At 39.1% G+C, this 23,494-nt stretch overlaps 1 protein-coding gene across 1 annotated transcript in view; it reads right to left on the bottom strand.

Moving 5' to 3' along the window:
* kcnip4a (potassium voltage-gated channel interacting protein 4a) overlaps positions 1-9,393 on the bottom strand; it is a 915,543-nt gene extending 906,150 nt beyond the window's left edge. Inside the window, exon 1 of the mRNA XM_051928636.1 lies at positions 8,894-9,393. Coding sequence (XP_051784596.1) covers positions 8,894-8,981 — 88 coding nt within the window. The 5' untranslated portion in view covers positions 8,982-9,393. The remainder of the gene's footprint in view (positions 1-8,893) is intronic.
* Positions 9,394-23,494: the final 14,101 nt, after the last annotated feature.

Here is a 23,494-nt window from a genome sequence, read left to right as displayed (position 1 = left end):
AAAGCATTATTTTATTGTTTTTAACAAGCAAAAAGTGGATACTTTCTTGTTTAGCCCTTTCTCCATTTTTAATGGGTAGCATGATGGCACAGTGGTTAGTGCCACAGCCTCACCGGGCCAGTGCTGTAGTTTCAGATCCCACACTGCTTATCTGTGTAGAGTTTGCACATCATAATAATGTTTGTGAGATTAAAGAATGAAGTAGGAAGGTACGGCAAATGTGTTAAATCTTAAAATAAATGTGACTTTTGACATACTGTATTTGTCCAGCTCTTTCCATATCTAATGCTGTGGATTTGTTGCACTATCATAAAGGTCACAAAGATGTGCAAAATATTCCAAAGATATTAGAACGTTTGCTATTTTGTGTGAATTGTGGGCAAAAGAATGTGCTACTGGTCATTGGTCTTGGTGTATAAAAGCAATAAGAGACATCCATCTATCCATCCATTATCCAACCCGCTATATCCTAACTACAGGGTTCTGCTGGAGCCAATCCCAGGCAACACAGGGTGCAAGGCAGGAAACAAACCCCAGGCAGGGCACACACACCCATACACCAAGCACACACTAGGGACAATTTAGGATCGCCAATGCACCTAACCTGCATGTGTTTGGACTGTGTTTTGGACTTTGGAGGAAACCCACACAGACACGGGGAGACCATGCAAACTCCACGTAGGGAGGATCTGGGAAGCGAACCCAGGTCTCCTAACTTCGAGGCAGCAGTGCTACCACTGTGCCACCACTACGCCACCGTGCCGATTGCAATAAGAGACACATTAATATAATTTACTGAGTAAACCTATTTCATCTTAGGCAACTTAATATAAAACAAAGTGTGGCCTTGCTGGTAGACCCCTTGTGAATGTCTAACATTTTACAAAAGAGTGCAGATAAAGTGAATTGCTGTTGTCCTTAAAGGGCTATGTTTATATAAAAGTGAACGCATCTGCTTAGTGATTTTGATATGCATTATGAAAATTTGAATACAACAGAAGTGAAAGGACATAATATAGATGTGCTGACGCTAAATGAAAAGAGTAGGGTGGCTCATTGTCTAGTTTTGCTGTGTTACAGCTCCGGGAGACTAGATTTGAAACCTGGCACCTTCAATTTGTATGTTCTTCCAATGATTGTGTGTTTTATTGAGTGTTCACCAATGTTCTTAAGATGTGCTTGCTGTGGTAGGTCAACTGATGAGTGAAAATTGGTCCCCTGAGTGAATGTGGGGGTATGTGTATGTGACTGTGCCCAACTGCCTTCTGTCTAGTGTACCTGATGTTGGATTAAACACATTTGAAAACTAATGGGTGGATATTTGTAAAGCTTCTAAATCTTTCATTTCACCTAAAATCAGAAAATGCTCCAAGTATTCACAACTACAAACAAAACTCTTTGGATGCTCAAGTCCTCTGCTATAGTGATAGATTTGCGGGAAGAAGAATTAGAGACATCATTTCATCTGTCCTGTAAAGTGCAGAAGAAGGTTGCTTAATATCACTGTTTATTCCAGTCCAGACAGTACTGCTTGTTAATGCTCTCAATGTTACCTGTTAACATTTTTACAGAATTTAGTCTTTCATTTTATACACCAGTAGGGTGTAGATATATTTTTAGTCTGATATTTTGTGCTTGTTTAAACAGGTCAAGGACACTATGCTATGTGGGACACTTCAGCAGTGATGCAATGCCTGTCTTCCACAGACTTCAGTGTTACGAGTCAATGGTTATTCAGTTGTTTTTCAGAGTGTGTGGCGCTCCTGATATCTATGCAAAAGGACGAAGGTCCAAGTCCTGGTGCTCCCTGTCTTGCTATATGGTTGCGAGACATGGACGTTAACCAGTGACCTGAGACGAAGACTGGACTCCTTTGGTACTGTGTCTCTCCGGAAAATCCTTGGGTACCGTTGTTTTGACTTTGTGTCGAATGAGCGGTTGCTCATGGAGTCCCAAATGAGGCACATTACCTGCATTGTGAGGGAACGTCATTTACGGCACTACGGCCATGTGGCGTGTTTCCCCGAGGGTGATCCAGCTCATAAGATCCTCATTGTTGGGGACCCGAGTGGCTGGACCAGACCAAAGGGTTGCCCACGTAACACCTGGCTGCGGCTGATAGAGGGTCATTTCCGGAGGGTGTGACTAGACCTCGTGTCTGCCTGGGGGGTTGCAAACTGGGATTCCGAGTTGTTTCGTTGTGTAGTGGATGCGGCAACTTGATTTGACTTGACTTGTTATTCAGTTCCCACTAATACCAAAACTCGGAAGAAGGCTGAGGACTTGGCTACAGGTGTTTTTCCATTTCAACCAAGAATACTAAAGGCGATGTTACCTGTGGTTATAGGAAACTTAACTTATTCTAGTTTGTTTTCTCAGATTTAAAAGTACTGAAGTTCAAATTGTTTTTTTTTCACAATATATATCACTAGCCACAACTGGAAACAAAAATAATTTCTTCCAACTTCTTTAATATGTAGTTCAATGCATTATTGTTATAGCTTCAAGTTTCCAAATCATATTAAACTGTCATTACACCAAACTGGACTGCATCTTCTAACTGCAGTACACTTGTGACTCAGGTCAAAAATGTTTTAAAACTACACATGGAAGGCAATGCTTTGAATAAAATCTGACATATACAAACAGTAAACAAAGTGATGGAGAGAAGCTTTCTGGAACAGTACAAGATGCTATATTATGTGCTTACTGGATACATATTGCTGTCTATGTGTTTCCATCCAAAGTTTAATTTATGTAATCAACATATCTTTGTGAATAGAGTACAATGTGCAAAGCCTCAGCAGTACCAATAACTACTGGTAAGTCCGACTAAGGAAAAAAAAAATACTAAGCAAAAGCATTAGAAGAGCAGTGCCAGACCAACATGCAACAAGTTATACACTTACGAAGGGCACAAACTGAAAATCACATCTTGTATTTTTCACTAATTTTAAACATGAATGCTTTAATATTTGAACCTTAAATGCAACTACACAAACATTTTCTCTGTCAAATTTCCATCGAAGACCTCTTATTTATTGTTTAATTTCATACTGTATCTTTACCTCTACAAGATCCAACATAGGATATTGCTTGCCTTCAGTTTATTAAAGATGCCTATTAATTAGAAGGTTTTAAAAATAAACAACTGACCAATACATTCAAAAAAATCAATAATCTGTCAATACAAAGTTTGAAACTCTACAAACAATAATCCAATTGTGTGCTTGTGGAAAGAAATAAGCATACCAAGGGATAGCTTTGTGCTTTTCTCTTTAAGCGACAGCTAAGAACACTAAACACACAGGACTTCCAGAATACAATTAAAAGCAGCAATCCAAATACATATATAAAACAAATGTGGGGAATGTAGATAAACAAATACGACAAAGAATTTACCTGCCAGATTCCACACTTTAAAGTCAGAAACTTAACACTTTTTTTCCATATACATTACAACCTCCATCTAGAACAAAGTTGGCCTAATTTTTCTTCAGATGATTTCAAAGATGAAATGTAAACCTCAAGTATAAATCCTAATAACAAGACTGTAAGGAGTGTGGTGGACAGCTGGGGCTCTTGCCCAGCCAGGCTGCCTGGAGGATGAGAAGACCGGGAGAGTGGCAATACCTCCCCTGAGACACTAGAGGGCGCTTACACGATTCCGGAACCATTGACTGCAGCACTTCCGCCACACCAGGAAGTGCTACAGAAAGATCATCAAGGAGCACCTGGAGCACATTCAGGGACAATATAAAAGGGGCCGCATCACTCCATTCTGGGAGCCGGAGTCGGGAGGCAGAGGACAGAACTTGCGAGTGGAATGGTGAGGGTGGTAGAGAAGACTAAAGAAAGGAAAGAGAAAAGGAGAGAAAAGGACTGTGAGCATTATTGTGGTTGATTTAAGAACTATGTAAGGTGCTGTGTGTTAAAAGGAGAAGAAAAATTAAACGTGTGTGTTTTGGGACATCTGTGTGTCCTGTATCTGACTGTAGTCGGGCTGATCTTCCACAGCAGTAAGGATCATTTCAACAACCCTGACAACAACCCTATACTGTTACGTTTCTGTCTTGATTTAAGCACAAGCTATCAGCATATTCAGGGAGCAATGAGAAAAAAAGACAGCAGCATTCATATTTGAAAAATTTCCAAACTGAAATTCTTTACCTAAGCTAATGTGGACAAGATTCCACATCTATGTGTACACCAAATGTACACCACAGAACCTCAGCCACGGTGAAGATAACAGGTGCAGTGCTATGAAGACTTTCATATCCTGGTTTCTGTTGTACACAACAGGTTCACCATTCAGAAAATCAATAGTAACCCTGCTGTATTGTAAGAAAATAGTTCTACGTTGAGCTAAAAGGTGGCCACAGTTTATCATATTTCAGGTTAGCACATAAAAGACATTGTGGAAGACTAGCCCCCGACACACATACAGGCACTAAGACAAAAGTGCAAAACACCTTTTTTATTTTCTTTGTAGGGCAGCTCTGTTTCTCAGTTCCCCACTTCCCAGTACAATACACAGTACACAGCACTTAACACTGTTCTTTTTCCTTTCTCTTCTGTCATCTCCACTCCTTTTCTCACAAGTTCTGTCCTCCACCTCCTGGAATGGAGTGAGATGGCCTCTTTTATAGTGCACCCAGAAGCACTCCAGGTGCACTCTGATCTTCCTCCAAGTGTGGCTGAAGAGCTGTAAGGGTCCCCAGAAGTACTCCACGTGTTCTCGGATCCTCTTCCGGCAGCACTTCTGTGTGTGGCGGAAGTGCTACAGTCCATTGCTCCGGGATTGTCCAGGCGCCCCTTGGCAGTGACCACAAGCCCCAATAGGGTTGAGCTTCCAAGCTCCAAGCTCGCGGCCCCGATGCAATCCAGGGAGACTGCCCTCTCACGTCCCGGGGAAGGTATTGTTGTGGGTATGTCCACTAGAAGGGCGTTCTGACTGGGCAAGGCCCTCGACTGTCTGTCACAACATATACGTGATCAATATATGCAGTTACCTCAGGATCGATGAAGAGTGGTCAGCAAAGCCAAGAGAAGAAATTTTTTTATGCTATCCATGTGATTTTGGAGACTTTTAGAATTTATTTTGTGTGTATATGTAATTGAGATTGAAGAGAAGTTAGGGACTACACAAAATGTGTTTGTTTTCTGAAACATTGGTTTGTTAATGTTTGACTGTTGTTTCAATTTGTTGCTGTGTATTTCTTTGTATAATTTCTTTAATGGACAAGTCTGAATTAGTTGCTTAAAGTAAGGAAGCAACCTTCTGAAAATATGCATACATTGTTTCAATTCTATTTAAATGTATAATCTTAAATTTGAATGGCCAGGCAGTTTACAATCTAACAGTAAAGGGAACTGGAGAAGCTTATACAAGTCGCCACATATCAGACCAGAACCAGTAAGCTAACCTTTATATGGAAGTTGTAAACATGCAAGAACATACAATATAAAAAAAGTTTGACCTAGCCTGGGCTGCAGTAAAGGGCTGGGTGGGTATAACATTTCAAGGACATAAATCCCGTCTAAACAGAGGTCTGAACCAATGGAGTCGACCCTAAGCTATGATTTCCCATTAGCCCAAGATCTAGAAGAAACACAAGATCGGCATGAGTTTAGGCCAATAGAGAAACTCAGATTCTCTGTCTGACTCCATTATTCTATTCAGAGACCATCCCAAATCAGAGACCAATTAGATTAAGATGACAAAGATCCACTTGGTTGTCTAGGCATATTGCATAGCTAGGCCCCTAACAAGATGAACTGCTACTCATCCAGGTTGTATTGATATTATTTTGTTACACTTTAGATTTTGTATTTGTTTTGGGCACATATAGGAATTTTAAGTTAGGGAATGTTAAAATAACAATCCTCTTTAATAAAAAATCCCCTGTGTGCGTCCAGTGTCTGTGTGTGTGTGTCTTCTGGTGAAGTGCGCATGCTTCAAAGGCCGCCTGACGCGTCACACAAGACGGAGAGGGCAGGACCTATAAAATATCGCGTGGCCGATCCAATCGGATTTCGGTAAATGAGGTAAGACCTAAAACATAAAACACGAAAAATCCAATCGGGTACTGAGACGCAGAGACCAGCTTCCCCATTGTTGTGCAAGAGTATAAAACACGAAAAATCCAATCGGGTACTGAGACGCAGAGACCAGCTTCCCCATTGTTGTGCAAGAGTATAAAACACGAAAAATCCAATCGGGTACTGAGACGCGGAGACCAGCTTCCCCATTGTTGTGTAAGTGTTCACTCTGAGGATGTCAGATTTGCGATTAAGAAGCTTGGCCCGGTAAAGTGTCAGTCGTTGAAGGGGTTTTCCTAAATATACAAATTTTCATGATATTACAATACAATGACTTTTAAAAGTAAGATTTATTTTCGCGCACATTAAATCAGTTGCTGGGGAGAATCTGCTGATTGCCCACTGTTGGGACAAAAAATTAAACGCATATTACGGACAGCAAAGCCAGTATTAGTGTCAGAGAAAATTACAGGCATTTTACGGAAAAAATTTAATGAGGTAAAAGGTCCCTTGCCATTTAATATAGACTGTTCCTACTAATGTTTATGGACTACTGTTCTAGCGCCCGTTATTGTAATGGCCTTAATGTCTAGTATAAGAATAAAAGTTTAACCCTTCTCCCCTGCTTTAGTTGATTTGCAACAGGCTGTTAAGAGTAAATATGAGAGCTATAGTGGTGTTTTGGGTCACTGTCCTGGACCATGTAATAAACAATCTGAGATGCTAAGAATATTGTCATCCTAGGACCCTTCCAAGATAAAACAATTGGTGTGGTCAGCAGGATTTTGGGGTAATTATGTTTTACACCTCGTGTGCAAATATTGTTTTGTTTATAGATTGAGTAATAAAGTAGTTACAGGACACGTAGCATGGAGAGATTGCCACTTTCTTGTCCACAGGGTGAGCAAGCTGTGGAGGATAACCCCAACAGACAGAACATCACAGTAGAAGCTGGGAAGTGACATTAAGCAATGTGCTTCAGCCTCCACACATCCAAGCTACTGCTGGGGACCATTGTGTGTCAGACTTTAATTCAGGGTTATATGCAGGGGCAAAGCTAGTGAGTACCCACTGAGGAGTGATCAGCTGTGAAGGCATTACTCATAGTCTTTTAGTAGACACAGTTTGTGCATGTGTGTTGGTTCTGTTGATATTAAAATGTCAGTCAGTCAATGTGCCTTTAAATACAAGCAAACATGAATGATTACAGAAATCTACATAGTAAATGGATGCAAAGCTCTGAACATACTTTTGCAATCAGCTTCTTGTGGGGTTTTCAAACTGTGGTCTTCATAGGTTTGAGTACCTCATGCAGGGGCTCTCAACCTTTCCAAGAACTTTTGTGATATCTCAGAATTTGCAACAAAAAATGACTTTACTTGCAACCCAAAAAAAGTAAAGTAAAATCCCAAATGCAGCTCTTGGGGAGTAGTGCCCACTCTCAAAATTGTAATTAATAAAAGTTAGTTTTCTAGATTGCAAGTGTCAAAAGTGGTAGCAAAGTCACAGAGAAGCATCTTTTGGAACTTTCTTGAAAAGCAAATGATGAATTATCACTGTACTCCACTGACGTGCACTTTGTATTTTCCACTTTTATAGTTCACTGTATAATCTGTAGTTGTATTAAAGTTTTCAGTACATCTTTGTGAATTGTATGTGATGTAAAAACTCAGCCACACCGACTTTTTCAGTGATTGATCCAGCCAAGCACCAGCTCGATTCTGCATCCAGATCAAGAAATGTCACAAAGTCATGGTCTGCTAAAATCATCTTATGGCCACACTGGGGATTGCTAGATAGAATAGCTTTGTTTTCACATCATGAAGAACCTTCAGTTCTTGCATTCATTAATATATTCCAGTGATTTTCATATCAGAAAAAGCCTAACTATACAGGAAAAAATGAATTTGCTATACTGTTTTATATGTGTAAATACATTGAAAAGTTTCAAAAGTTAAACTCATAGTTTGAACACCGTAGTGATTGCTAAGTAGGATTACTGTTGTCCAAGTGAGAGTACAACAAGATCTTGCAAAAGCCAGATTGAAACTGTATGAAGGTTTTATATATAAAATCAACATCAACATGGGACTCGTAAATGTACAATTTTGTTAACAGTACTATGGGAATTTTAACAAAAGCAAAACTGTAATATAGCAATAAAAAAGCTGATTACACCAGTTTACTTTTATCTACCCTGCCAAGACACTTTTTAACCTGTTGTTGTAAACAGTCATTTAGTTCCATTCAGTATGTACAGTACCATTAAGCAATTAGCTTTTCTTGTTTAAGCTACACTATTATCAGTCATTAATGATTTAGTATGGTATCTTCTCTAAGGTATTAACTTTTCTAACTCAGTAAAGCCATAATGAAGAATCTTCATGAAAAGAAAAATTAAAGAAAACTTGCAGAGTACTGAGCATAATAATGGAATGATTTTTTCCAGGGTCTGTGGTCTGCTTGTCTTGTAAAGTATTCAAAGGATGCTTTAGTGTTGCACCGTCTACACTATGTATCTTATACGGCAGCTATTGGATGTCAATATCCGCCTCAACTGCCTGCCTAAGAAGTTATTAGGTTGCTGCTGAGTGACCTGGAGAATATCAACAATTGTATGCCTGGCTTGTCTCTTCTGTGTTCAGACTGCAGAATGCGTGCAGTCATAATTTTAAAAGAAAGTTGTATATACAGCAGTGGCAATAAAATAAACTAGCAAAAGCATATTGACAACAAAGCTTACTCATCCTAGTAACTGTGCACTTTAAACTCCATATGCAGGTTAAAAATAACAGAGGATCAACTTTCATGAACATGGTAAACACAATAAAAAAAAAAAAATCAACATTACCTGTGTGAAGTGTGCCAGTGATCAGCCTAAAAAGATATTGTGCAAATTTAAATATTTCACGCTTACACCGCTTTCTACAGCTACTCATCTCTGAATGGCTGGTACTCCTTCCAAATAAAACCCCAAAAGACAGTTGATTCTGGCAGAAAACTTCAGCTTCAGTTTACACTGGAACTTGCCGTCCAACTTGCTGCCTTAAGCGTCTTTAAAAAAAAAAAAAATCCTCCTTGGCTTAACCTTATGTGCTGGATGTAAAAAAAAAAATGCAAAAAATCTATTCCCAGGTTCTGCTGCAAATAAAAGAAGCTTTCAGTCTCTCTAGCATGTGTCTCTTTCTTGCGGAGGTCATTTAGTTCCTCTGCTTCTCTGAAGCTGAACACCTCTGTGCACAGGACCTGCTACTGTAGCATTTCCCTTAACAGAGCATCATCTGTAGATGTTGCAACCTCGCAGACCATTGCCTGGGAGGCGGGGCCTGCGTGCCCCACTCTACAAGCTCACAAATTTGTCTTCTTCAATGAATCAGCAATGGCAGGAGGTTAAGAGACAGTCACATGATGGGTTACAGGGCTTTAAAATTGCAAGTGAGTGACAGAAAGTGTTAACGGCATCAGCTTTTTTGCAGACAGAGTGCTGAACACAGAAAATAATAGAACAACAATATCACATAAAGCTATTATGTTAAACATGCATTGACAATTTTACTCTGTTTAATAATACTAATGGTGGATTCATTAAAAAAAAAAAGGAGACAGAAAAATGCAATCATCCGAGGTCAGACTTTATAATGGGTGACAGGCTTGTAGTATAATGCTTGTTTAAAACCCACACCTGCTGGAATTAGAAATGATGCCAAATCATCCCCAGACAGTATAAAACCTGGGAATTAATGGTCTGAATACTAATTATTTTGTCCTGAATATGGAATAATTACATTCGTCTGTCACAGTTCATGTTCTGAGGTATATTACATCTGCTTGAAATGAAAATGCAAAGCACTGTTCAAATACTGCTGGTCTTTTTTTGCTTCTCCAGTGCCTTTATAATTATTTATTTAGCTGTTTCCCACATTGTTATGTAGTCTATTGTGACACCATGTATAAATCCTCCTGGGGTGTCCAGACAGTATGTGCCGCTTGTGTTAAAAATAGAACAGTCAGGTATCCAATAAGATTGTTTAGGTGTCTCATACGGAGACATGAAATATATAGGGCAGTGACTGAAACAGCACAGATCAAGGCATTTTAAGCAATCACAATGATTAATTTTTGCTCTGTTAAAAAAAAAATCAAATGCAAAAAAGTACCTCATGCTGCCAGTAAACTGCAATTAAAATACTTCAAAAAGCTAAAATAAAGTGTACACTATGGACAAAGTATTATTAAAATCCACTCAAAAATGTAAACAGCTGAGTGTTTCATAAAGTCAATCATAATTAAATAAATAATCCATTAAAACCAATGACAGTCCGTGAGTTAAAATTCAGAGTTAAAATCCGACTAAAACCACACACAGTCACTGGGTCTATAATGTTTTTCTTTGATCCCAGCACAACTCCCTCTTCGTCTCCCTGGCTCACCCATAACTCATTTGGCTGGTGGAGACTCCAGAAGCCGCGGTCCTCTCTACCGACTCCCACCTTGGCTGCCTCAAGCTTGGGGTTGGTTGTCATCCTGTCTTCCTTTGCACTCCCCTGGTGTACCTTGGATCCCTGATGGAGGACTCTACTGCAATCATACCCGCTCTTCTAATAATCAGCAAGGACGATCTGCCAATAGAGAGCCGATCCTTTGCTCCTCGCAGGCTGGCTTGTCCTTCTTCACCACCTGGCTATCTGTTTCTCTCTGTTTCTGTTGTTTCTTTTTCTCTTTTCTTCCCCTCTCTGCAATGCGGGCTTCCTTCTATATGGCCTACATTGGGCACAGGTGTGATTTGCTGCCTCCCTTGAGGTGTGAATGAGACACCTGACTGATTCGCTTGCATTTGCATGTTTGTGTGTGATCAGCCAATCACCCCAATCAACCCCGGAGTGAAGTGTGCTGGAACATACCCTCACCCGACAGGAGCCTGTGTGCTCTGTGTCATGATCATTTATTTAAAAACTGCACTTTGCCATGGACTTCTCATCACAGATGGATAGATTCACAGTGTCCTGGTGGTGCAGTATTCGTGTTTCATGTCTTTGCGGAGCTTAGGCCCGGTTTTCCTGAAGATTTCAAGAGCTCATGGTCTTCATGTGGGTTTCTACAAGGTGCTCTAATTTTTTCCATAATCCAAACATGTAATCTTAACTGATTTCTCTAAACATCCCGGCACGATCAACATTTTAAACAGACACAATCTTTATTTACATTAATAGAATTCAATCATACTAGAAAAATTCAATCAGCAGTTATCCTATAAACTGCATGTCTGTAGGGTTTTGGAGTATTGAGTGAGATTTCACAAATATTTGAGGAGAAAGAGAAAATGACCCACAGAAAAGCATTCTGTTGTAGAGTTCATGGCAGAGATCTTCGATTCTTAGAAAGTCAAATGAAAATTAGAATTGTTAATTCTCTTAAACACTGTTAAATTGTTTAAATGTACATAATAGGGAATCCATTATAGGTAATCAGGAGCCCGGGATTCCCGGACATTTTTCATTCCCGTATTCCCATGAATGAAACTGCTGGAATTCCCGGGTGAACAGGAACGGCCAAGCTCGCATATATAGCGTGTAAAAGTGTAAAAATCGATCAAGAAATAACAGAGTTATAGTTGTAAATAATTAAGGTGGCGCCCTTGCCACAGCTTGCACTTCATCAGACAACAGCTTTGAACAGCAACTTGAAATTGCAATGCATCAGTCTGTTGCATCCGCATTATCTGTGCCAACAAAACTTGCCATCACAGAATGATGACAAGAAACTGGATGCATCAGTAAAAGCTGAAATGGCGGTGTTTCAGAGCAACAGCAAGCGCAGGCGTTGTTTAGAACAAGTGTATCGGTACCTGATGACTGTGCCGCCTACTTCAGTGGAGGCAGAGCATGCTTTCTCAGAGGGCTGGCGTACTCTGCATGAAGGTGCGCTCTCGCCTGGACGACCACACGCTGGACACGTTGTGCTTTCTACGCTCTTATTACCACTACTAACTAGATACATGTACTTATATGACAGCATGAACTGCTTGTAGATAAGGTTAGTCTTTTATTGGTGTCAACATATTGCAGTAGTTTTATTAAAAATAAGTGTTGGTTATTCTAAAACCGTTCACATGTGAGATGCCCGTGCACTGTGTCATCCCCGGGAGCCCGGGATTCATAAGAATGACATGTGGGATTCCCGAATTCCTGGAAATGGATAAACCCGTCCAGGAATGGATTCCCTAGTACATAACCTTTGAAAGAGCTTGTCAGTAGCATAAAAAGCTAACGTATGTTATCTCTAATGACATGCAGGATGTATGGTGTTAACAAGGGAAAATATCAGTTCTTTAAATCTGTAAAGATGTGATCAAAAGCAGCACTCCTCATACAAACATTTTGTAGTGTAAATCCAAAACCTCATCCTGTCTGGAAGACCTAAGCATTTTCTAACAAATTTCATTATGGAAAATTGCATTAATTAGTATTGTGCTCCTCTGGTATTTCTCCAGCAGTTTGTATTTTATAAAGACAGCCAATGAGTCATGAGGGCTCAAGTCCACCCACAACTCATTATTCTTCTTAACACCCCTCATTCATTAATTTACTCAGCACCACATTGTATTCTTTCAATTCTTTTGACCGAGTTCTTTAATAACGCATTAAATGTAATAAAAGGTTATATAATTTACAAATCAGTTCTGGAAGGGATGGGGAATCCAAAGAGGGGCATAACTCCAGAAAGAAAGGCTTTTTCAAACATGAGCACTTCATTTCTTTAAGAGTTCTGCCCCAGAAGTTTATGTATGAACCCAATACAAAAACATCCTCTTGACTTGACCGAAAACTAAATGTACAGTGAACAGTTTCAGAGGATCCAGAAGACAGAATGAACTAGATAACTGAATGTGCAGTAACTCTGCTGTAACTTTGCTGAACTGATGCAGCATCCATGGTTGCCTTTAGAGTTGCTTAATGCAACCTCAGAATATTGGCTTTGGTGGCTTTAGAAAATGGATGAATTGAATATTCTGTAAATTTTGTGAAATAGAGCCAGTGTGGTGCATATTAAAATGACACAAACTGTTCTTAATTCAGGACTGCACTAGAGGTCCCAGAATCTTGCACAAACTATAACTTAATAGACATAAATTCAATTCTTGCACATCATAGGCACATATTATGAAAAGAAATTGAGGGTAGGGTGTAGTTTGCTATTATTTTCAGTGCACACTTGAAACCTTTTATTCCAATACAGTAATCCCTCCTCCATCGCGGGGGTTGCGTTCCAGAGCCACCCGCGAAATAAGAAAATCCGTGAAGTAGAAACCATACGTTTATATGGTTACTTTTAGATTGTCATGCTTGGGTCACAGATTTGCGCAGAAACACAGGAGGTTGTAGAGAGACAGGAACGTTATTCAAACACTGCAAACAAACATTTGTCTCTTTTTCAAAAGTTTAAACTGTGCTCCATGACAAGACAGAGATGACAGTTCTGTCTCACAATTAAAAGAATGCAAACATATCTTCCTCTTCAAAGGAGTGCGTGTCAGGAGCACAGAATGTCACATAGATAGAGAAAACAATCTCTAGCAAACAAATCAATAGGGCTGTTTGCTTTTAAGTATGCGAAGCACCGCGACACAAAGCTGTTGAAGGCGGCAGCTCACACCCCCTCCGTCAGAAGCAGGGAGAGAGAGAGACAGAGTTTGTTTTTCAGTCAAAAATCAATACGTGCCCTTCGAGCTTTTAAGTATGCAAAGCACTGTGCAGCATGTCGTTTCAGGAAGCAGCTGCACAAAAGATAGCAACGTAAAGATAATCTTTCAGCATTTTTAGACGAGTGTCCGTATCGTCTAGGTGTGCGAACAGCCCCCCTGCTCAATCCCCATACGTCAGGATCAGAGAAAGTCTGCGCAAGAGAGAGATAGAGAAAAGTAAGCAATCTAGCTTCTCAGCCATCTGCCAATAGCGTCCCTTGTATGAAATCAACTGGGCAAACCAACTGAGGAAGCATGTACCAGAAATTAAAAGACCCATTGTCCGCAGAAATCCGCGAACCAGCAAAAAATCCGCAATATATATTGAAATATGCTTACATATAAAATCCGCGATGGAGTGAAGCCGCGAAAGGCGAAGCGCAATATAGCGAGGGATCACTGTAATCCATTCTTTTGAGCCAGCCTATTTCAGGTTACATTTGCTAGTATCACAATAATCATATATTTGATTTTATTTTGCTAAATACCACCTCATAGTGGTATGGCCAAGCCAAGCATGCGATAAGCTAGTTCTAGTAAAAGAAAAAGATATAAAAATCCTTGAATCCTGCATCCTAGTTTCAAATCCGGATCCCCATGATTCTCTCCTGGAGTCTGTATGCCTTTCCTGCGTCTGTGTGGGACTCTGTGAGGGTACTGCGTGTTTCCTCCCATATTCCAAAGACATACAGGTTAGATTAACTGGTGACTCTAAACTGTGATTGTGAGTGTAGGTGGGCCTTGCAATGGAATGCCATCCTTCTACAGTTGTTCCTCGCCTTATTCAAGATGATTCCAGAATAGAATCTGGCTCCCCACAAACACTTAACTGTACTGGTGTATTTGAGAACATTTTCCTATAGAAGTTCTGTAATGTGGCAGGTCTGCTCACAAGGTCCGCAGTGGCTGCGGGTTATTGCTTTAATGAAATTTTTAATTAGAACCCATTTATTTACTACTAAAGCAATATAGTCTTTTGGCTTTGTTTTAGTTAAGTTGTTTGTTATGATTCAGACTCCTAAACTCTTTTAATTTCAAAGAGTTGCATTAAGGTTTTAATTGTTTTGTTAACCAGCCAATAATAATGTGCGAGTGACAAAGGAACCACCAGCTCTCCAGCTAACGTACTTAGATTTAAAGCTGTGTATCTGCACTATGAAGTGCATGTGTTAATGAAATGTTTTGAAGTAAATGAGAGAGAAGGGAAGGTCTAAGAAATACAAATCTATTCCGGATCACAAAACATCGATAATGTTTTTAGAAAATGAATAATATACATAGTGATAAAAGTGTATGTTGGAAGAGTGAAAGCACTAAGAAGCCAGATAATTAAATACTAAGTTTCATTATCTGCTAGGCCTGGCTTCTAATTATGAAACTGGTTGGAATGAAAATCTGCACTCACTCATGTCCTCCAGGACCACAGTTGAATACCCCTGGTCAACACAGTGAAACAAACCATCCATTGCTGTTTAATAGAATAGGCAGTGTGGTGTAATGGTTTAAGGCTTTGGACTTCAAACTCTGAGGTTGTGGGGTCACACCCCACTACTGAGACTGTGTGACCATGAGCAATCACTTGACCTGCCTGTGCTCCAATTGGAAAAGGAAATGTAGCCAATTATGTCATAAATGTTGTAAGTCACCTTGGATAAAGGTATCAGCCAAATAGGTAAATGTAAATATGATTCTATGCCAGTCCTGGTGAACACCACTATACAGTCCCTAAACCACCATTTTTTCCCATGTTTAAACAATCACTACTTCTGTCTGTACTCAAAAGGCTCTTCCTGCTTCACATAATACTAAATTATGGGATGAGAAGACTGCAATAGAATAGGTAATTTATTAAAAGCACTGTAGCCTTTAATGGCTATAGTTATACACATTTAAAGAGTTAGATATTCAGAAAAGGAGCTGACCAGAGGTCACGTGTGGAAATGCTCTATGCAGCCTGTCTGAAGTACCAAGTCCAGCTTAAGAGCATGGGGGCACTGGCTGTACAGCTATATGTCTCTCCAAAAGCAAGCATCAGGCCACAAGATGGAGTAATGTAAAATTTAAAGGAGATAAACAATGGGTTTAAACATAATAATGATAGGCCGTCTTGTCTGTCATCATCCTAACATGGCATTTGAAGGCATTGCAAGTAACACAAGGCAATAATTTGTGTTTTATTGTATACCTGTTTAGGAAACTGAACATAACAGACTGTGGTCACAACTCTGCGTGTGCATACATGTGGATCTGGCTTTTTGGCCTATAGCATAACATCTGAGTTAGAGACTTGTAATGAGCTTGATTATCTTGCATCCTATACCAGTCAACTGATGCAATCAAGAAATACTAGTCAACCTATCAGGTGTCAGTAGTGTGTTCGCATCATGTGGTCTCTCTAATTATCTCATGTTTCCTTTTAGCAAATGATATTCTGGTAGAAGGTCAGAAAAGCATGGTGGATGTTTTGAGGTCTCCAAGTGTACTCAATAGAGTTATTTCAACAGTCTGCAGAATTGCACAGAGTATTGTTAAGCAGGTTAACTGTGTCAAAAGGCAGCACTTCTTGGTTTTGTATTCCATTTCAATCCAAGAAAATAAATACTTTCATACATTTTACAGAATTTTGACTTATCCGTATGCTGTATTTATATGTTTTAGCAGTATAGCACACACAACATTCACATTAATGATAATGATCATCCTACATGGGACAACTGAGAATCCTCAGTAGATAGAGAGATATTTGTCCAAAGGTGAATTTTAGCTTTAACATAAACTCAAGAAATACATAAATATAAAAAAAAAAAACACTGCTGCCCTCAAGCATACACAAGAATTACATAAAAAGAGAAAAAAACTTCTAACTTGGCTAAAGATAAAAAAGAAGTCACAGTGAAGCACTACAGCATACTGCTGTAGGTATGAAGGAACCCCAGCAGGCCCGGTCTTAGGTATTATGGGGCGCTAGGCGAAAGGGGGGTCCAGGGGCCCCCTGAGGGGGGGCTCCCCCTGGAAGCTCTGTGAAATGCGTGAAAATTAGACCAAGGAGTCGATCCGGGGCCCCCCGGACGCCGGGGCCCTAGGCGGTCGCCTACTTCGCCTATGCCTAAGGCCGGGCCTGATTGGGACAAATAATGCTGTAGTATATTTAAGTATATATGACAATTGCTCACTCGGACAATTTGTTTTGGGGGCCCCCAAGAAGGCGGGGGCCCTAAGCTATAGCTTGTGTAGCTTATACGTAAATCCTGCACTGAACCCCAGTAGCGTTACTTGACACACTTCTGCTGAATAATTCGATGGCTAAAAGTATTCAATGCTGGTGTGTCAGAGAGAGGATGTACTGAATTTTTCACAATGGCTATCAGTTTGTCTTCATCCTTTCCTCTGCTACTATGTCCAGCGGTTCAAGCATGTGCCCTGTAACGGAGTCTGACATCTTAAATGGCTTGTTGACAAAGATTTAAAGAATTTTATGTGTTATAGTTAGTCAGAAAGAAAAATATGTCTGATTAAAATGTAAATACAGGAAGATTTTCTAGAAGTCATTGATACTGGAAACACATTTGTTATTTATGATATTTAATTTTGGCCTTGCAGGAAAAAAAAATAGATTAACTACAGCTCTTCATCATTTCTGCATTCTTACATAAATTTGATGGTATTTCATGTATGTGTTTTCCCCATCTCTCTCTGCATATATACACACTGCGGAAGGTTGGTCAAAAGGTTTTGAGCTTCATTCTGAATCTAGGTGCTGATTTTGTTAAAATTATGTGAATTACAAGTTCACTAGTATTTATGGCTTATATTTTATGTTTCTTGCTTCAAGAGCTAATCAAGATGCATATTGCAATTTTCAAAATAAAATAATGAGCTATAATTCATTTTCTAATGCTGGTGAACAACATTACTTTGGAGAATGTACCAGGACAAGTCCCACTTATATGTCATAATGAAGTGATGCAGAATTCCGATGTAGCCAAACATTTTCAGATACTGACCCAAGATCTAGCTGGCTTTTGACATAAATGACAGAAGAAAATGTAGTTTCTGTGGAGTGATTTGTAATGAAGAATCGAAGAGTGATGGTGTGTGAGATAGCAGACACTTCAGGGATTAGTTATGGGTCAGTTGACTCCATTCTTTACAAGTAATTAAACATGAGCACAGTCTGTGCATACTGGGTGCCCAGAAAGTTGACTTTTGAAAAGAAGCATCAGTCCATCCAGTATTTTAAGAAGAATCTCAAACCAAAGAGAAATTTAACAGAAATTATGTATCTTTCTTGCATAATGTGAGAGTTCTTTAAATCTGTGAAAAGTAGCTTAAAAGTCTCATTTTTAATGCCTTGTCATTTGCTATTTTCTGTACAGAAAAAAAGGAGAGATATTCTGCAGCGATTCAGTGTCACAGAATTTGTACCAAGAATTTGTCAAAGAATTGAGTTTGCATCTTAAAGGAGCAGCAAAGAAGAATGTCAATACATAAGGTGCTGGCTTACTAATAATTTACACATGTATGTTCTCTACTTAAGATTTAATGCAAATTATATATATATATGCACACACAGTATAGAGTGCCAGCCAAAGAAAAGTATGCTGCAACACTGCTTGCGGTGTTCCATGCACAGGCTACTGCATTATGAACTTGGCAAAAATTACCAAGAGGTGGCATGCGTGATACATCATTTGTTCTTGATATGGTCGCCCCATTAGCTGTGCTTTCTTCACTGTGCACATGTAAATCTTCTTAACAGGGAATTTTACAACTACTAGGTCATTTACTCTGCTTTGGAAAACATTTTGTCATGTTAACTCCCAACTATATTCAGTTTGTATACTTTTAACTATGGCAAGGAGGTGCCATCTGACTAAAGGTTGCCAATAGAAAGAAGGACACGATTGGGGCAGGTTTCTTTTGTTCATGGAACCACATCAAGGTTCTAACAATCAGCTTTATAGTGAACTGCCAATATCACAGAGCATGTTCTGTTTAATAATAATTTAAAAAAAAACTTATGAGGACCAATTCTTAACTTCAAGTTTGGAGGATTTTGCACGCACTTTCATTAATGACAAAGGACATGTTTTTCTTGGAGCAGGATTTGTGTACCTTTTTCAGATCAGATCTGCTATAGTGGAAGGACTCAACTAGCTTGGATAATGGTAGAGCTAGATCCTGCAGAAAGTCTCCAGAGAAAAGAGACAGCCACATTGTCATTCGCATGTGTGTACTGCTATGGCACAGTTTAAGGTTGATTGAGGGCTCAAAGGTGCAAAAAAAACGGACAGAAGTTGTTTTTTTTCTGCCATTTCTTGATCAAGCAGAAGGTCTTCACTGTCTAGTTATTCCAGGGCTTGGCCAGCAGCGATGTTAGGACATCAATTAAAGCAGCCTCAGGAGCAAAGGTCATTGGAGTCTGGACTTTGGAGGTATGTTAGGGTAAGTGCCAACTTGAGGAAAGGAACAGACTTGCCAGGTTTGTAATTGAGACAGAAAGACAAAAAAGAGAGAGAGGTTTGGACAGGGAAGGCCATAGGGCAGGGCTATTCAATTACAAATTCAGCTGGCCAGATTTTTAAACCAAGAAATTTAGCTGGGCCAGATATATTAAGCAGCAGGTAATAACACATTTTAAACCTACACAAATGAATATATTGAAAATCACGGTTTCCTATTTAAATTCGGTCACATCTGATATAGTCACATAAAACATGAATAAAAAAAATGAAAAAAGCTATAACTAAACAAAATCTGAGATAGTAGCAATACTTTTTGTTTGGTCATATCCAACCCACAGTATCCTCTTTAATAAAATCCCTGTGTGCGTCCAAGTGTCCGTGTGTGTGTGTCTTCTGGTGAAGTGCACATGCGCGGGGTTTCTGGTGAAGTGCGCATGTGCGGGGCACGGTGCGATGTGCGATATTACTGTCAGAGAAAGTTAGAGGCGTTTTACGGAAATATAAACCAGTATTACTGCGAGAGGAAATTAAAGGTACACAATATAGTGACGCATGTTACAGCCACTATACAAGCCAGTATTACTGTCAGAGGAGATTAAAGGCATATTACCGACGCGCACGCCTGTATTACCGCCAGAGAAAATTAAAGGTATATTATGGCTGTACAAGCCCGCGGACATACAAGACAGTATTACTGTCACAGAAAATTAAAGACACACAATACACGGCGGTAGCCCACGAAGAACGGTCAGCTCAGCAAGTAAACATCAACAAAAGAAAGGCTGAAAGAAAGAAAAGTACGACCAACAAAAAGAATGAGGTCAAAGTCCCTTGCCATTTAATATAGACTGTTCCTACTAATGTTTATGCACTACTGTTCTAGCGCCCATTATTGTAACGGGCTAAATGACTAGTTGGCAATAAAATGTGTTTACCTTTTGAAACAAAATAAATATTTTGCTCATATACTGTATGACACATGCACATCACAAAGTGCCATTTAACAAAATAAAAAAGAACTATCAATGCTATCAGTGCACAAACCCCATAACAAGTGATAACAGTAGCTAACACACATGGATACAACATCTACTGCACACTGAGGGAATATAGGTTCGTTTTCAATCACCACATGTGGGATTAGCAGTGCCTTTTTTGCAAACATAATGGTGACGGTACACATGCATTGCGTTTCGATGAAGTTTGAGGCAATATGAAGGTACATACTATATACAGAGGCAGAGAGTTCTAGAGCTATATGATTTGTTTATTTGGTGAAAAAATTTGAAATTGACAAATTGTGAAGTATAATAATAATTCTGTATATTTATATAGCGCTTTACTCACTACTCAAAGTGCTTAGTAAACTCCCCACAGTGAGGACCCACAGACGATCCTGCAGGTTAATAACGAGCTCTATATTCTACAAAAAAGTTGTTATGTAGTTCCGCAGAGCAATCTGTGCTTGATTTGATCGAGTTTTCAAGAAAGTTCCAAACTTTTTGCATGTTTTCATCAAATTCAGTCTTTCTAATTCGTTCTTTGCTTTGAGTTTCAGTGGCTGATCATTGTCCTTGTAACAGCCATGAATCCGCAGAATTGAAACATGAAAGTGGAGGGTCAATCAATCATATGAAGAGACGTGTGGAGACAGTACTTGTCAGTAACGAGGCTCTCATTGGAGTAACAATTACATTCATTTGCAAAAACCCACTTTTGTACACACTTGATGAAACTGGAATACAACTAAGACTCAGCACACAATTGATTATAGAATCATTTAATATGTAGTCAATGCCATGACCAGGTGTTGTGACCAGGGTGCCAGTACAGCTGGATTGTGGGTTGAATGTCACTAGGCTATGCGGAGTGATGAATTCATGGTCTGAACTACTGTAGAAATTTATGTAAGAATTTTTGAAGGATTGTGAAATGTGTTTTTCTCAGTGTTTCTGGTGGAACCACGGGTGGGGCCACTCAGAAGTTGCTTCTAGGCAGCATGTGGTCCAAAGGCTCCTATTTCAATAAGCCGTAGGTTTTTTTGCATTGTGTGTTAATCAGTTAGTTTTCTCTGCCTCCTTTTTTATCGATAAGCTCACTATTTGTGCCCACTTTAGACTTTTGGGCTTCGTTCCCAGATGGTGAAATCTTAAAACTTCTATTACTATTCATTTAAACATGCATATATTGGTATTTATATGCATACTGTATTTTAAATATTTGTAACACATGCTCATTTTCATTAACAGGAATGACGCCTGAACTGATCACATTATTCAATTTGAGTTTTTTTTTTTTTTTTGCTTAATAGGTGTGGTATTAATCAGTCTGAAACTCAATGAACAATATTATTCAAGTTTAATGAGCAGGACTCCATAAAGAGTTATAAAAACACCCAAGAAGACTTTAAAGTTAAAAAAAGAAAAAATGTAATCCTTAAAATATACCTCTTGGTTTTAATATAATGGCTTTATTTTATATATGCATCCAGCCACAACACACACACATACACACACGCACACAGTCTTCATTTTAACAGGTTACCATTTCTATGGAAAAAATAAACAGAATTAACTGTCCCCTGACATCTTTCTAGTTCCTGTTGCAATCATACTCTCCACATTTGCACTTATTTGCATCGCTAACTGAATTTCTTTATTTGCATATTCATTAGACTAGTGCATTAAGCATATTATCTTGTCACAAGTGCAACAGTGAAGCCAAATGAAATGCAAATACACTTACAGAAAATAAAACTGAGAATAAATCAAAAAACAGTTTGCAGAATGTCCATAAGCTTAGGCAGCATGATAAATTTATTTTGTTATGCACTTCATTTCTCAGCTTTCAAACACAAGCCTTTTGAGTGTTCCCTCTGGTGGTGAGTAATCATTATAACACAAGGAAATATGTGAATATATTTTATATACAATTTTTCTATATGCATGTACAGCACAAGCCCATATATAATTTGGTGTTTCTGATTAGCAACTTCTCTTTTTAGTCATAAGAAAACAATTTATTTACCTCCATAACTTATTTGGGTTTGTATTTTTATACATAATAATCAAGTGTAAAATAATAGGCATCTAATATATAACCATACAATATATAAAACTCCTGAACAATTGTGACAAACTATACACTCTTTTCATATCATTTGCAAAATGTACATTCTGATATGTGCCAAGAAGTATAAAGTTTATTTTAGTCTTATTAGTAGCAGAATAATCTCTCTGAACGAAGTTAACTTCTGCATCAGCACCTAATTAACACTAGGTCAGTGGGATACATTTGAAATTATTAATGAAGTCTGGTAATCATCTCCATTTTAAACTCATTTGAAATAATCACAGCAAGCTGGAGCCTTCAATATGCCCTTGAGCTTCCTCTGCGGATTCATTTTCCCGCAGCAGCCTTGGAAAGATTATACTGCAGACAGGAAACCAGAACCTGTTGGCATAACCCCCTGCCGTCTACTGAAATATTTAAAAGCCAGAAACATTGTGATGTCAAATGTATGTGTAACCTCAGGATCTGACCTCCTATCCATGCACAGACAAAAGAATGAAGTTGTAGAGAGACAGGCAAAAGTGTCATTCAGAAAAAGTTATTCCTGTCTTTATGAAGAAAGAATTTATTAAATCGTTATCATTTAATGGGAGTGGTGGGATTGTGTTAAAAATGAAACAGTTTACTTTGAAAACAAAGCATTGTATGTCTGTATATTATATATATAAATATATTGTAACAAGAAATAGTCCAAGACATCATAAAGGTTTGGGGCAGCCACCCGTATATTGTTTTTCTCGGAAGTGACATCATCAAAAGGGCCAGAATCAGAAGTGATGCCGTCTGTACCAGAAGTGACGTCAGCAAAGGGCCTGGTGCCGGCAGTGATGTCAGCGAAGGGACCAACACTGGAAGTGATGTCTTCTGAGGTGCCGGAACCTTGCAGAATTTCCTGGGAAGGGTCTGTAGGGAACTGAGAAAGATTGTCAGCGCACTCCGCCGCCCCCTGGTCGGATGTTTTATTACAATTACTCAGACCCTTTAGCTGCCTCCTACTCGCACATGTGTGACAAGGCTTTGGCTCAGCACGGTACCCAGGCCTGTGTCCGAAGTGTCCATCTGGAGAATAAAAGGGAGAGAAAAATTAGGAGCTTTTAACATTGGTGCTGAAATAAGAGCCTGTTTTAAGTCACAGAATGCAGTGTCCGTTTTGTCAGTCCATACCACATGATTA

This window comes from Erpetoichthys calabaricus, chromosome 5 (genome assembly GCF_900747795.2).
Source record: "Erpetoichthys calabaricus chromosome 5, fErpCal1.3, whole genome shotgun sequence".
Lineage (NCBI taxonomy): Eukaryota > Metazoa > Chordata > Cladistia > Polypteriformes > Polypteridae > Erpetoichthys > Erpetoichthys calabaricus.
Note: the sequence above shows the minus strand (reverse complement) of the source record. Positions and strands in the feature narration are given on the sequence as shown.